At 46.3% G+C, this 15,687-nt stretch overlaps 1 protein-coding gene across 1 annotated transcript; it reads left to right on the top strand.

Annotated features, from left to right (window-relative positions):
- Positions 1–12,479: 12,479 nt before the first annotated feature.
- On the top strand, positions 12,480–14,164 carry Fam167b (family with sequence similarity 167 member B). Its single transcript, XM_051171560.1, has 2 exons — positions 12,480–12,950; positions 13,858–14,164. The coding sequence occupies exons 1-2, from the start codon at positions 12,693–12,695 to the stop codon at positions 14,089–14,091; spliced, it is 492 nt and encodes a 163-aa protein (XP_051027517.1). The 5' UTR covers positions 12,480–12,692; the 3' UTR covers positions 14,092–14,164.
- The last annotated feature ends 1,523 nt before the right edge of the window (positions 14,165–15,687 follow it).

Here is a 15,687-nt window from a genome sequence, read left to right as displayed (position 1 = left end):
CACGGGGTTTCAGCCTAGCAAGCTACATGCCTCAGTTGGTAACTACAATAGAAACCTCAACTGACTTTGCTACAGGGTTCATTCAACCAGTCATGCATGCACACCTAGTTTTAATTTAAAAATTTTTTTTTTTAGACTTCATGTGCATGGGTGTTTTGCCTGAATGTCTGTCTATTGCATTACGTGTGTGCCTGGTGACCAAAGAGGGGCATTGGATCCCACGGAACGGGAGTTATGAGTGGTTCTGATCCACCATGTGGGTGCTGGGAATTAAACCTAGGTCCCAAGTGTTAACATAGAGGCATTCCACTAGCCTGCTCTCAGGGACCTAGGAACTGCTTACCTCATCACCTGCCAACACCAGGTCTGTGCTACTATAAAAGAAGCCCAGCTTGGGCGCGTGGTGGTGGCAGTGGCACATCTTTAATCCCAGCACTAGGGAGGCAGAAGCATTTCTGTGAGTTCGAGGCTAGCCTTGTAGGCTCTGTTTCTTAACAATTAAACTTTATTATACAACCCAGCTAGCTTACACAAGAGGGAAAAAAGGTTAAAGGGAGAAGAGTGAACCTTCAGGTGTCTGTTCCACGGGACGGGTCCTTAGGTGTCTCTGGCCTGCGTGCTGGTCCAGCCTGTTCGCCGATCAGCCAGTGCTCAAGCTGGATCTGCACCTGTTGCTGCTCTCTCCTCTCCACCTGCCGGTGTCACATGTGAAGGGCAGTCTCCTTCTCCCTTTGTGGGTCGATTAGAAAAACAATAACCCAGGTGGAGTCCCCAGGTCTGCTTCTGAATTCCAGGCCCAGGATGGCTCCACTCAGTATATCACAAGGTATCCATGGGGTGCCCAAGGGTAAAGGCCTCCCAAGACTGCTTTCACCTGTGACAAAGCTTACAGTCTTTCCCACACAGCCTGGCCTACAAAGCGAGTTCCAGGACAGCCAGGGCTAACACAGAGAAACCCTGTCTCAAAAAAAACAAAAACAAAAACAAAACAAAACAAAACAAAACAAAAGCAGAACCCCAGCTCTCTCTCTCTCTCTGTCCTTGGGGTTCTCTCTTTTTTCTTTTTTATGATATGGAGAAGTTTATTATATGACCATGGGCGAGCAGGGAAGTGGGAGGGGCACCCCTGAGAGCAAGACAGAGCCTGAGGGACAGAGACAGCAAGAGAGGAGAAAGACGAGAGAGGGTTCTTTCTTTCTTTCTGTTGCCTGTGTTTCTTCTTTTTTCTGTTCCCTGCACACACACCCGCTTTCCCTCCCTCTCTGCACCCTGCCCCCCATGGCTCTCTCAGTTTCCTGTCTGTTCCTCTACACGTCCACTTGTCTGTCCACCACTATCCTTCCCTAAGTCTCCACTCCTCCTTCCTCCCCCAATAACCTTCTTTTTCACCAGATCTGTTGCATGTCATAATTTCCCAGGAGCCCATCTTGCTTCAGCTGCCAAAAGCCCTCCCCCGTTGATGGCTATCGTCAAGAAAATAACAATAGGGTCTGGGAGATAGCTCAGCAGTTAGGGCATTTATCGATCTTTCAGGGGACCTGGGTTGGAGTCCCAGTACCCACATGAAGCTTACCTGATTGCCTTCTGTAAGCCAGGCAGTGGTGGCTCATGCCTTTAGTCCCAGCACTCTGGGAGGCAAAGGCAGTTGGATCTCTGTGAGTTCAAGGCCAGCCTGGATTACAAAATGAGCCCAGGACAGCCAGGGCTACACAGAGAAACACTGTTTTGAAAAAATAAAAAATAAATTACCTTCTGTAACTCCAGTTTCAAGGAATCAAAAGCCCAACACGGCACACATGTGGTGTGCATACATTCATGTAGGTAAAACACTCATATGCATAAAATAAAAATAACGTTTTAAGAGCTGGACATGGTGGCGGACACCTTTAATCCCAGCACTCAAGAGGCAAAAGCAGATGGATCTCTGTGAGTTCGAGGCCAGCCTGGTCTACAAAGTGAGTCCAGGACAGCCAACACTACACAGAGAAACTCTGTCTCGAAAAACCAAAAAATAGGGGCTGGAGAGATGGCTCAGAGGTTAAGAGCACTGTCTGTTCTTCCAGAGGCCCTGAGTTCAATTCCCAGCAACCACATGGTGGCTCACAACCATCTACAATGAGATCTGGTGCCCTCCCTTGGCAGGCAGGCACACACACAAGCAGAATATGTATAAATAATAAATAAATAAATATTAAAAAAAAAAAAAGAAAACCAAAAAATAAAAATAAATAAAATAAAAAATAAAATTTTACAAAAGAGAGAGAGAGAGAGAGTACCAGTAAATGCTGGTAAACCAATGGAGAGTCCCTTATACACTTTGGGTGGAAATATAAAACTGGAGTAGCCACTATGGAAGTCAATATGGAGTCTCCTTGTTTAATTAAAATGGGGTGCTGGAGAGAGTGAGTGTTTGCTGCTCTTCTAGAGAACCTAGGTTTGATTCTTAGCACCTATACCACATGGCATCACAACCATCTATCTTTAACTCCAGTTCCAGGAAGTCCAACATCCTCTTCTGGCCTCTGTGGGCACCAGGTACACACATGGTACACATGTGTATATGCAGGCAGAACACCTAAACACATAAAATAAAAAACCTCCAAAAACCCTACAAAAATAGAACCACCATCGTGACCCAGCTGTGCTACCCTGGGGTTCTAAGTCAGCAGACCACCACAAAGCCCCCGGCGCATTCATATCCTCTACTATAACTGCCAGGTTCAAAAGCAATGACTAACTGTGGTGCCTATTAGCACACCAAAACTTGTGCTGGCCTCCAGGTCCTCTCAGCATAGAAAATACCTGCTACAGCGTCCATGTTGGCTTTCATCAGTTTTTTTATTTTTGTTTTTTAAGACAGGGTTTCCCTGTGTAGCCTTGCCTGTCCTGGACTCGCTTTGTAGACTAGGCTGGCCTGGAACTCACAACAATCCACCTGCTTCTGCCTCCCGAGTGCTGGGATTACAGACGTGCGCCATTCAGCTCTTCTCACGCCTATCCATACCTCAGACTTCTCCAGCCATGTTGGCCATGGGCAAGCTTGGTTCTCCTCGCTTTCCTCCTCCCCTCCCCCATCATGGACCTGGTCCACTCTGCTGACCACATTTAGTCTATTACTTTCCCTCCTTGCTCCAGACTCTTCCAGATACCTCTGGTTGAGCTTTCCCTTATATGTGCAATAAGAACCTTCCCAACTTGCAAGTGTCAAGTCCTCACTTTATATGATAAATGTTTATTGCTGCACCTGTTTCTGTAGTCGAGGTGGGGGAAGCATCCTAGAGGTTCATCAACTGACAAGCAGGTGAAGAAAATGGGTTGAATACACACACAATAGGGTTTTATTTAGTTAGAAAGGAAACGAAGTTACAACATCTGCAAGAAAAACGATTGAACCGGAGGTCATAATGTTAAGTGAAATGAGCCATACAGGATGTGACAGTGGAAAGGAGGCTAAGAGAAGTATGGAAGAGGACTAAATGAAAGGAGGGACAAGAACAAGAGGGAGTGATGATGGGCTGGAGAAACGCCTTGGCTGGTCAGGTAACAGAAACAAAGCTGAAGCTGCTCTTTGAAAGCAGCCAAGCTTGACACAGTACAAACTATAGCTTGGTTTGGGGCCGCACACCTACCTGTCCGACACTGGTGACGCTGACAAAGCTTGAGGCCACTCGTGACTGCACAGTGAGGTCTCCTCTAAATGTAAAACCCAAAACAGAGCAAGCTATGAAATTCCAGACAAGCAAAAGCCTCAAGGACGGGGATTTGACAGACATGCAGATTAGGCCCTGTCCCGTATACTCATACTGAATCTGGAACAGGTGGAAGTGGCCTGTATTAGCTTTCCAGGTGATGCTGACACACACCAGGCTTGGAGGAGCACTGGAAAGTATACAAAACGGCAAAATCAGCCGGGCGGTGGTGGCTCAGGCCTTTAATCCCAGCACTCGGGAGGCAAAGGCAGGTGGATCGCTATGAGTTCGAGGGCAGCCTGGTCTACATAGTGAGACCAGGGCAGTCAAGGCTACACAGAGAAAGCCTGTCTTGAAAAAAATAACAACAACAAAAAAAACCAAAAAACTGGAAGGTAGCGCATGGTGGCTCGTGGATGTAACCCCAGGATCTAGAGGCAGAGGCAGTAGGGTCCCTGTACATTTGAAGCCAGTTTGTACTACAGAATAAGTCCAGGTCATCTTAAGGTGAGACTCTGTCTAAAAAAAAAAAAAAAAAAAAAGAAAAGAATTAGGATCTCAAAAATTATATATACACACACACACATACACACACACATCTAAACACTCAGACACCCACATACATTCTCTCTTTCCCTTTTTTTTTTTTTTTTGGTTTTTTGTTTGTTTGTTTGTTTTGGATTTTTCGAGACAGGGTTTCTCTGTGTAGCCTTGGTTGTCCTGGACTTGCTTTGTAGACCAGGCTGGCCTCGAACTCACAGTGATCCGCCTGCCTCTGCCTCCCGAGTGCTGGGATTAAAGGCGTGCGCCACCACGCCTGGCACCTCTCTTTCTTTTACACACACACACACACACACACACACACACACACACACACACACACACACTTTCATTTGGAAACAAACTAAAGAATGTTACCCTGGGCAGAGGAATGTGAGAAGTGCCCCGCCCCGAGAGATAAGGCTCATTTGACCTCTGTGCTGCTTTATTGTTACTTGGAAGAATTTACCAAACTGTACCTTTCTCTTTTATCTCCTCCTCCTCTTCCTCTTATCCTTCTTGCTTTAGTTTGTTTTTGAGTTATGGCCTCATGTATTCCAGGTTGACTTCAAACTCACCATGAAACCAAGAATGACGTCCTGTCCTTACCTACCAGGGGCTAGGACTACAGGTGTGTGTCACCACTCCTATTTTCTGTTAGGTTCTTGGTTGGTTGGTTTTTGTTTTTGTTTTTTTGGTTTTTTGAGACAGGGTTTCTCTGTGTAGCCTTGGCCATCCTAGACTCACTTTGTAGACCAGGCTGGCCTCGAACTCACAGCGATCCACCTGCCTCTGCCTCCCGAGTGCTGGGATTAAAGACGTGAACCACCACGCCCGGCTGGTTGGTTGGTTTTTGTCCCTGTGTAAGCACACACAGGAGCAATGAAGAGAATACAAACTGAGGAATCTGCTGTCACCATGCCTGTATGGCGATACCTCCATTTCTCTGTTCTTTTTTTTTTTTTTTTTTTTTTTCCTCGAGACAGGGTTTCTCTATGTTATCTTGGCCATCCTGGACTTGCTTTGTAGACCAGCCTGGCCTTGATCCACCTGCCTCTGCCTCCCGAGTGGAGTGCTGGTATTAAAGGTGTGTACCACGACGCCCGGCTTTCTATTTTTTATTTTTTTGGTTTTTCAAGACCGGGTTTCTCTGTGTAGCCTTGCATGTCCTGGACTCACTTTGTAGACCAGGCTGGCCTCGAACTCACAGAGGTCTGCCTGCCTCTGCCTCCTGAGTGCTGGGATTAAGGGTGTACACCACCATGCCCTGCTGGTTAGTTGACCTTTAAAATGATTGGTTACACGCCGGGCGTGGTGGCGCACGCCTTTAATCCCAGCACTCGGGAGGCAGAGGCAGGCGGATCGCTGTGAGTTCGAGGCCAGCCTGGTCTACAAAGTGAGTCCAGGATGGCCAAGGCTACACAGAGAAACCCTGTCTCAAAAAACCAAAAAAAAAAAAAAAAGATTGGTTACTAGTTATTTTATCCTTGAGGGGGGAAGAGCTCAGCTTGGGACATCAAGTCCTGTCAGGTGCTCAGGACAGATATAAGGGTGTGGTTTTAGAATAGCCCTGAGGCCATCTTGGAAGGTACCGAGTGGCCAGGGTTGACAACTTTTCTATCTTTTCAGTGCCATATACCTTTAACTCCAGCACTTCAGAGACAGAGGCAGAAGGATCTCAGTAAGTTCGAGGATAGCTTGATCTACAGAGTGAGTTTCAGGACAGCCAGGGCTACACAGAGAAACCTGCAGAGGAATTTTAATCCCGCAATGTGGCTACTCTGGCTAGAATACAGATATGCCTTTAATCCCAGCAGTTCAAGGCCAGCCGGGTACAGAGCAAGTTCCAGGTACAGAAAAGTTAGAGGCAGGTGAAGACAGAACAAGCCAGAGAATGAGAAGGAGCCAGAAGATTAGAACAGATTGCTAGAATTACTTTGAGGCCAAACAGAGCAATTCAGTCAGAAACCAGAGAATCAAGTTTGAGTCAGCTTGGAGAGGAGTTTGAGCCAGGATAGTTGACTTGAACTAGCCAGGCAGAATTCAGAAAGAGTGAGCTTATTCATGCCCAGCATGTGGCATTCATGACTGATGCTGGACCCAGGAATAGGTGCTGCCCGTGGGTCCCTGGATTGTAGAAACAAGTTGAGCAGGGCAGCAGTAGCACCCATCTTTAATCCCAGCAGCCAGGAGGTCGATGTAAAAGTCACTTTTACAGAAACCCTGTCTCAAAAAAAGAAAAGTGAGAAAGAGAGCAGCACAGTGGGCCACACTTTAGTCTTTGCACTCCATAGACAGAGGCAAATTTCTATGAGTTGAGGGAGGGAGGAGGGGAGGGAGAGGGAGAGAGAGATTGAATGAAACCCTGTGAATGGCACCATGAGGGATGGCTAGAAGTCCGTCTTCTTCAGTCTTGGGATGCTAGATTGCAATCTTGCCTTAGTCTGAGCCCAAGGTGGAAACTGATAAAGAGCTGAGTATAGACTGAGAGGGGGGAAGGGTTGGCCCAAGACAAAAGGCAGGGGCAGGTGACTCCCGCCGGGGTATTGTATTGCAAAAACGACCCTGGATTGGGGGGGGCGGGGGAGGGAGGAAACAAGGGTTGAGGGAGGAGACAAAGACTGGAGAACCAGAGAGGAGTTGGAGTTTCCCGTCCGCGGCCCCCGGAGTTTGAGGCTTTGCGGCAGTGGCGGTATCTGTGGAGACCTCCAAGTTCGGTGCAGCAGCTTCTTCTGTCGGGCAGATGATCTGCTAGACTCCTGAAGAGTTACGCCAGGGGAATTGCCTCACGGAACGGAAACCCAGAAGGTTCTCCTTAGTCTCCTTTCCCTCCTATTTAAGGTAGTTGGGTTGTAAAGGGAGGTACATACCTTTAATAAATCCCTAATAAAGTAGAATTTTTAGGGAGTCGGAGCCAACGAGCAGCGCTCGACGTGGGGCCCGATGGGTTCTTTACTTTCTAATGATATGAGGGAAGATTCAAATCTCGAGGATATAGAAACGCCGTTTCAGGGCATCAGCAAAATCGCAGCTACCGTAGCAAAACTCTTTCCTGCTTTATACTCAGAGGGAGGAATTTTCTGTTTTTTCTTTGTCTTTTTATTGCATTTCATTTTTAGAAGGGTTGGAAGAAAGGCTGATAAGAAAGAAAAACGAGAGGTGTCAGTAAATTCTATCGTCTCGGAAAGGATGGCAGACCCAGCTGAACAGCTGGAGGAAGTGCGGGAGGAAACTGAAGGGCGGGGAGAGCAAAACACCCCTTTGGTAAAAGAGGGTGAAGAAAAGCAGAAACTAGAAGATCAGCAAAGCAGACAGACAAAAAGGTCTTTGGAGGAAAATGTTCCGATAGAGGAACCCTCCAGAGCCACTCAGACACCACCAGCTTTTCCAGTGACTGTAAGACACGCGCCTGCTCATAATGGCGCCGAGGGGTATTATGCTGAGACGGCACGGCGTCCAATAGATAGGTTGGATTTAAAACATTTTAGGGAATGTATCCTCTGGTATGGAATGCATTCGGCTTTCGTTAAACAAATGTTAAATAACTGGGCCACGCAACATAGACTTGTTCCCCAAGATTGGAAAAGGTTGGTTTCAGCGGTATTAGAAGTGGCACAGCAATTACAGTGGGCCTCGTGGTGGCGAAGTGAAGCCGGGAGACTCGAACAAGAAAACAGGACGAGGGGGATAAACGTTGATAAAGATCAATTGCTTGGTGAAGGGCGTTATGCTGACTTAAGGGAACAAATTCAATCTGAAGACAGAGTCATTGAGCAGTGTCGTGTTGCAGCCTTAAGAGCTTGGGACATGGTAGAGGAACCTGGTAAGACAGCCCTTCCCTTTACTAAGGTATTTCAAGGGCCTGGGGAAGCCTTTACCGAATTTTTGCAGAGATTGGATACAGCTTTAGATAGAGCCGTGCCAGACTCTGAGACCAAGCAGGCGCTGAAAGTCATCATGGCATATGAGAATGCAAATGCTGAGTGTAAGAGGGCAATTAGACCCTTAAAGGAAAGAGGAGCTCCATTAGATGAATGGGTAAGCTTAATGCCTTTTCTTTTGCCCAAGGCAACCGGCTTGTCTCTAAAACAGGATACATTTTCTCAGGACACAGGCCTGGCCTACACATCAGGCGCCACAGAGCCTAAAGAAGAACAGTTAGAAGTAAAAGGTGGAAGCATCCATCCCCTTAGGAGAAGGACCGAGACAAAACCACCCGCAACGAACGAACCCAGGCGTGATGCCGCGCGCCTTTAATCCCAGCACTGGGGAGGCAGGAGCAGGCAGATCGCTGTGAGTTTGAGGCCAGCTTGGTCTACAAAGCGAGTCCAGGACAGCCAAGATAACAGAAAAACCCTGTCTCAGAAAAAAAAAAAAAAAAAAAAACCCCACCCACAACAAATATAAAAACACAGATACAAGATGCCTATGGTAGGGGCTAGACAGATGGCTCAGAGGTTAAGAGAGCTGGCTGCTCTTGAAGCTGTATTCAGTTCCCACATGGTGGCTCACAACCATCCACAATGAGGTCTGGTGCCCTCTTCTGGCATGCAGGAGTTACATGCAGGCCGAACACTATACATAGTAAAAAAAATAAATAAATTTTTTAAAAATTAAAAAAAGATGCCTATGGTATGCATAAACTCTAAAATAAGATGGGAGTTTATTTAAGGTTTAAAGAATTCCTATTCTTTAGCTCAGGGCAACCGGTGTGTCTCTAAAAGCAGAAGCATTCTCTCGGGAAATAGGAGGCGGCCTGGTACACATCAGGGGCCATAGAGCCTAGAGAAGGACACTTAGAACTCTACAATCTTGTTTTGATTTCAATATGATAATGGTTGTATGCTCATTGGTAATGGTGAGGTTATACTTCCTCTTTGAAAGAGGTCAAAATGAAACAGACCGTTAACTTAAGTCAGTCACATGAATTCAAACTGCAGAACAAGCAGTTAACTTATATTGCTAATCCCACTACATGGGAGTAGCTCTGAGACTGGCTGAGACATGAAAGTCTATGCATAGCCAAAGCTTCCTGTTGGTTACAGAACCCCCACGATTTCTTATTAGATGCCATTCATATGGCATGAATGAAGATTTACTGATGTCTTTTTTTCTGCTCATACAAAGAGCAGAGAACCATCCTTAATTTTTCTGTGCATCCTACACACCTCATAACTTTTATAGTTTTTGGGCTATATAATGCTTGTGAGAAATTATATGTTTTCAGAATTAAAGAACTGGACACTGATGCTGGATCAGACCTGACAGGATTCATTCCTCCAGCACGCTGAGACGCTGACATCCTGCATCCTCCGTGTTCTAACCCCAAGTGTCGGTTGCTGCTCCTCATCAGAAAAAGACAGCTTCAAAGAAGGCTCCTGATCCCCATTGGTCCACCATTTCAGACTGTCCCACACAGGACTTATATTAAGCCTGGAATTTCTCAGCATTTAGAGACTGTACCACAAATACTATTCCTAGCTTGTTTAACCATTTTTTTTTTCCAATTTTATTTGGGCCCCTACATAGGTATTATTCGCCCCAAACCAGCCAGAAGTAACTTTAAGAGAACGACGCCCCATTTCCCTTAAGGGGGGTTGGGTAGGTTTTTGGTTGCTTTCTTTGGGCTATAGATGTTTACTGTCTTTGAGAGTTGATTATAAGTTATTATTGGTCTTATTCAGAGAGAAAATGAGGTTAGACTCAGGGGTTTCTCTTTCTTTCTTACATATGGAGTTAGAGGTTGAAAAGGAAGAAGGGAAAATATAGAAATATACAGGGATGACAGGACAAAAAGTAGATTATTGAATCTACTTCTCAACTCAAGGCCTTAATTGTTACTCACAAATAAGGTTAATTTTAATTGATATAGAATTTTGTATATTGATGCAAAATAAGTTTAATTTTGATACATTGAAATAGAATTTAAATTTAATATTCTTCACACATTATTTCTACTCTTAATATGAGGTATGGTCCACATACAACTCAATACATGGTTTCTTTCTAATACTCTGACAGTGCTAGTGCAGGCTGTTTAGGGTAATTAAGTAATATAAGCCAATTGTTAGTTGATCGATTCATGGTCATGTCATGTACAGGAATATATATCCTATGTTTAACAGAAAGATATGATTCTGCAGTTAGATGAGGTAAAATAGTTAGATATGGTCTTCAAAAACCTCAGAGACCTACAGAATATGGTATTTTAAAATGTTATTATTATTTTGAGAATCGTTGACAATTAGACAGGTTAGCTCCTGGCAACACCCAGTCTACCTCAAAGAAGATGATGAGCATCGAAGAACCTCCTTGTGGAGATGGCTTCAAATGTGGCAGACAGCCACTGGACAAAAATGTCCATGTATCTGCCACAGACAGAATTCTGCCTAAAATGGGCAAGCTTGGATGCAGGCAGAGTTGACGGCTAGACTCTGCCAAGACAGGGTAAGCAAGTCCTCAATGGTTCCTGCTTCACAAATATGTCTGTCAGATATACTGGGCCAGAAGGCTGAAGAAGATGCTCCAACATTATAGAGAGTTTTGGGTGACTGTTCAGGCAGCAAACTGTCTCTGTCATTTTTTTTTTTTTTTCATTTTGGAAGATGCTAACCTTACTTCCTGTTTTACTCAGGCAATAGAATGTATTCCTTCTCAAGTCTCTGATGGGGTTGAACACCAGGTAGTTAGTTTTAAAATTCAGCTAGTTGTTTGGGAGTTAAGATACTTTTAGGTCTAGATAGATATTTTTAGCTTTGATACATACTGATTTAGGTTCAAAACTTTAGACTAACCAAGATAGAATAGATAATATTTTCTTTAAAGTTGCCGAATACCTTTTGATTAGATATTATGTATGTAAGTCTTACCTATTGGTTTTTATAATTGTTCTTACTGTATATAAAAAAAGAATGACCTTATTTAGACAGAAAAGGGGCAATGTTGGAGGCTGGTCTGATGTATTTTGATGCTAGTTACTGCTTGCTGTCTCTGACCCACCATCCCTAAGAGCCTAACCTGCTTAACCAATAAAATGCCATCACACCTGGGCAGGGCAAATGGGTTAGGAGTGGCTAAGATTCACCAGCTTGGGGAGAGAATCAGAGAAGAAAGAAGAAAGAAGGCTGCCATGGGTCAGGTGGAGGAGAAGCACATGCCGGCTTGGATGGAGATTTGGCCCAGATGAAGAACATTAGCAAGACTATGGGATTATGGATGGGAGGCAGCTTGATAGAAATTATTAGAAGCAGATGGCATGGGATTGGGACACCTATCACTATGGGAAGTAGTTTAGGGGATTAGTATTTGCCCTGCCCCAGGTTAACTAAGGCTATTTTAAAAATATAACAGGTGTCTGTGTCTTTTTTTTTTTTTTTTTAAGAATTATTTATTTATAGCATATACAGTGTTCTGCTTTCGTGTATGCCTGTAGACCAGAGGAGGGCACCAGATTTCACTATAGATAGTCATAAGCCAACATATGGTTGCTGGGAACTGAACTCAGGACCTCTGGAAGAGCAGACAGTGCTCTTAACCACTGAGCCATCTCTCCAGCCCCAAGGTGTCTGTGTCTTGATCGATTGCCAGTGGGTTAGAAAATACTGTCGTAATAATAATTATAGGAGGGCCGGGCGTGGTGGCGTGCGCCTTTAATCCCAGTACTTGGGAGGCAGAGGCAGGTGGATCACTGTGAGTTCGAGGCCAGCCTGCTCTACAAAGTGAGTCTAGGACAGCCAAAGCTATCACAGAGAAACCTTGTCTCGAAAAACCAAAAAAAAAAATAATAATAATAATAATAAGTATAGGCCTGATAATAAACATTATTAAGCCTTACTGGTAAATTAACCGCAACACAGGCCCTTGAGCTGTCAGAGCTTTTTAGTGATTTGCCAACAGAACCTAAGGCTCCTTAGAGGAAAGCTTGAAGTCACTAACCTGTCGCGACAGAGGCTCAGAGAAGTCAGAGAGCTACCCAGAGTTCCATCGAAGCAGCACCAGAGTCCGGGGCTCCTGACTCCCACCCTAGGCAGCTTCACCTCACTCCCTTGCCTGAGAGGTACCACGAAGAGAACAGGGGCGCTGGTTAGCCTCCTGTCCTCCTTGCCTCGGGTCTTGGGAGGAGGGCCAAGTCGGCTGTGGGTGATGCTTTTCTTATCCTGCTGCTACTTCCTTTCTGGGAACCGGGAACCTCGTTCTGGGCAAAGACAATAAAATTCATCCGAAGGTCTCCTCCTGCCCCCACCCGGATGGGCATCACGTGGCCCCAGTTAGCAGGCCAGGAAAATTCCATCCTTTGCACACTTAGCCTCACACACCCATCTGCTCACTTACCCTGGGCACACTTAGCCTCCCTTGCCCTTCTATGCTTACCACCGCACACTCCTGGCACACTTTTTCCACCTCCGCCAGGGCCACACAGCCAGGCTCTCCCTTCACTGCCCCGTTGATAGTCACAGACCTACCATGTCCCTAGGGACACTGAAATTCCAGGCAGTGGGCGAGGAGGAGGAGGAAGAGGAGGAGGAGAGCTTAGACTCTGTGAAGGCGCTGACAGCCAAGCTGCAGCTACAGACCCGACGGCCCTCGTATCTGGAGTGGACTGCCAGGATCCAGAGCCCGGCTTGGTGCAGAGCCCAAGCTAGACCTGAGCCGGCAAGACCTGGGACCATCTGTGGCTTCGACTCCATGGAGTCTGCACTTCAGTGGCTCAGACTGGAGCTGGTGAGTCTTGGTGGGCGTGGCAGACTTACATAGGGTCTTTAAGTCAGTCCCTTTAAAGGCCCAAGTCTGAGGTTGGGAGGAGGTGAGACTGGACCATAATCCTCAGTACCTCATTGCTGTGCACTGGCACAGAGGAGCCAGGGATTCACTTACCAAATGGTTTATTTAATTGTGGAACCAACGCCCTAGAGCAGTGGTTCTCAACCTGTGGGTCTCGACCCATCCGGGAGGTCGCATATCAGGTGTCCTGTATATCATATACTTATATTACATTAAGATTTACAACCATAACAGTTATGAAGTAGCAACAAAAACAGTTTTATTGTTGGGGGGGGGGTCACCTCAACATGAAAAACTGTATTAAAGGGTCTCAGCATTAGGAAGGTTGAGAACCATTGTTATAGAGAGTAGAGACAGCCAAGTAAAAAGTTGACACCCCCCCCCCAAGCCGGGCGTGGTGGCGCACGCCTTTAATCCCAGCACTCGGGGAGGCAGAGGCAGTCGGACCACTGTGAGTTTGAGGCCAGCCTGGTCTACAGAGCAAGTACAGGACAGCCAAGGCTACACAGAGAAACCCTGTCTCGAAAAATCCAAAAAGAAAGGTGACCCCCAACTTTGCTGTCAGGTTGGGTTGAATATTAGCTGTCAACCCAACCTGTACGGATATAGGAATGTCCAGTTAAGCTCGGTGAGTCATCTCAGTTGATTTGCGACGTCGTGCCTGTGTTTGCATACTTGGTTTTGAGAACCACCAACACGGAAAAAGATCTGAGAGACGGGGGAAGGATGGAGTTAGGTGAGAAGGGGCTTTTGAGCCAGTCTATGCAAAGAATATTCACAGAAAGGGAACCATGGCTGGTGAGGCTGGAGGCTGGGCTAGCAAACTCATACCCCCTACTGGTCACAGCAGGAGATGCGGGCTCAGGACCAGCAGCTGGCGGGACAGCTGCTGAGGCTGCGGGCACAGCTGCACAGACTGAAAATAGACCAAGCCTGTCACCTGCACCAGGAGCTTCTGGATGAAGCCGAGTTGGAGTTGGAGCTGGAGTCTGGCGGCACCGGCCTTGCTCTGGCCCCACCGCTGCGGCATCTGGGACTCACCCGCATGAACATCAGTGCTAGGCGCTTCACCCTCTGCTGAGGGCACCTGAGCGTCGTCTCCTGGACTATCTAGGAAGAAGGAAGAAAGAGGATGTGGTGCTTGGTGAGGGAGAAGGCACACTTGGATTTCTGAAAGCTGAATTCAGAAAGCTCAACATGCCTCCCGACGCCCCCTTGAGGGGAAAAAGAGAGGGAGCTTAAGCCCAAATTTTCTTTTTCTTTCTTTCTTTTTTATTTTGTTTTTTTCTTTTCTTTTCAAGACAGGGTTTCTCTGTGTAGCCTTGGCTGCCCTGGACTCATTTTGTAGACCAGGCCGGCCTTGAACTCACAGCAATCCTCCTGCCTCTGCCTCCCAAGTGCTGGGATTAAAGGCGTGCACCCGCTGCTGCCACCACCACCCGGCTCCAAATTTTCTTAATAAAAACACATTGTATCCCATCGAGGTCTTTCACTGAGGCTGAACGTTGTTGTATGCCTACTGTATATCCCTGGGTTACAGACTCCACAGCACGAGACAAGACCCTGCTTAGGGTAGATGGCACCCAGGCTCCCCAATAGCTCCATTTCTATTTCTCCACCTTAGGAAAACCAGAAGTGGGAAGAAATTTTTTTCTTTTCTTTTCTTTTCTTTTTTTGTAAATTTTTTCGAGACAGTGTTTCTCTGTGTTGCCCTGGCTGTCCTGGAACTCTCTAGACCAGTGGGCCTGGAACTCAGAGATCTGCTTGCCTCTGCCTCCTGAGTAAGCACTAGGCTTAAAGGCATGCATTACCACTGCCCAGCATTTCCCTGTGTAACAGCTCTGATTGTCCTGGGACTCACTCTGTAGGCCAGGCTGGCCTGGAATTCACAAAGACCCACCTGCTTCTGCCTCCCCCATGCTGGGATTAAAGGTGTTAACTACCACTGAGTAGCTGAATTTTTAATGAATATTGGGGACTAGAGAGATGGCTCAGAGGTTAAAAGCATTGTCTGCTCTTCCAGTGGTCCTGAGTTCAATTCCCAACAACCACAGTGGTGGCTCACAGCCATCTGTAATGAGATCTGGTGCCCTCTTTTGGCAGACAGGCAGAACAGTGTATAGATAATAAATAAATAAATCTTTAAAAAAAATATTGCCATGTGTGGTGGTGCACGCCTTTAATCCCAGCACTGGGAGGCAGAGGCAGGTGGATTGCTGTGAGTTTGAGGCCAACCTGATCTACAAAGTGAGTTCAGGACAGTCAAGAATACACAGAGAACACCTGTCTCAAAAAACAAACAAAACAAGAATATTTCTTGTATTTTTCAAAGTGTGTGTGTGTAGCTGGGCGGTGGTGGCGCACGCCTTTAATCCCAGCACTCGGGAGGCAGAGGCAGGTGGTTCTCTGTGAGTTCGAGGCCAACCTGGTCTACAAAGTGAGTCCAGGACAGCCAAGGCTACACAGAGAAACCTTGTCTCAAAAAACCAAAACAAAACAAAGTGTGTGTGTGTCTGTGTGTCTGCCCAGAGACACCAGAGACGTTATTGGGTTAACTGGAGCTGGAGTTACAAGATTTTGTGAGCTGCCTCATTTGGATTCTGACAAGCGCTTTTGACTACTGAGCCCAGCAAAATGTTATGCCACTTTTTTTTTTTAATGTATATGGGTAATCTGT

The sequence above is a fragment of the Acomys russatus genome, chromosome 29 (genome assembly GCF_903995435.1).
Source record: "Acomys russatus chromosome 29, mAcoRus1.1, whole genome shotgun sequence".
Classification (NCBI taxonomy): Eukaryota; Metazoa; Chordata; class Mammalia; order Rodentia; family Muridae; genus Acomys; species Acomys russatus.
Note: the sequence above shows the minus strand (reverse complement) of the source record. Positions and strands in the feature narration are given on the sequence as shown.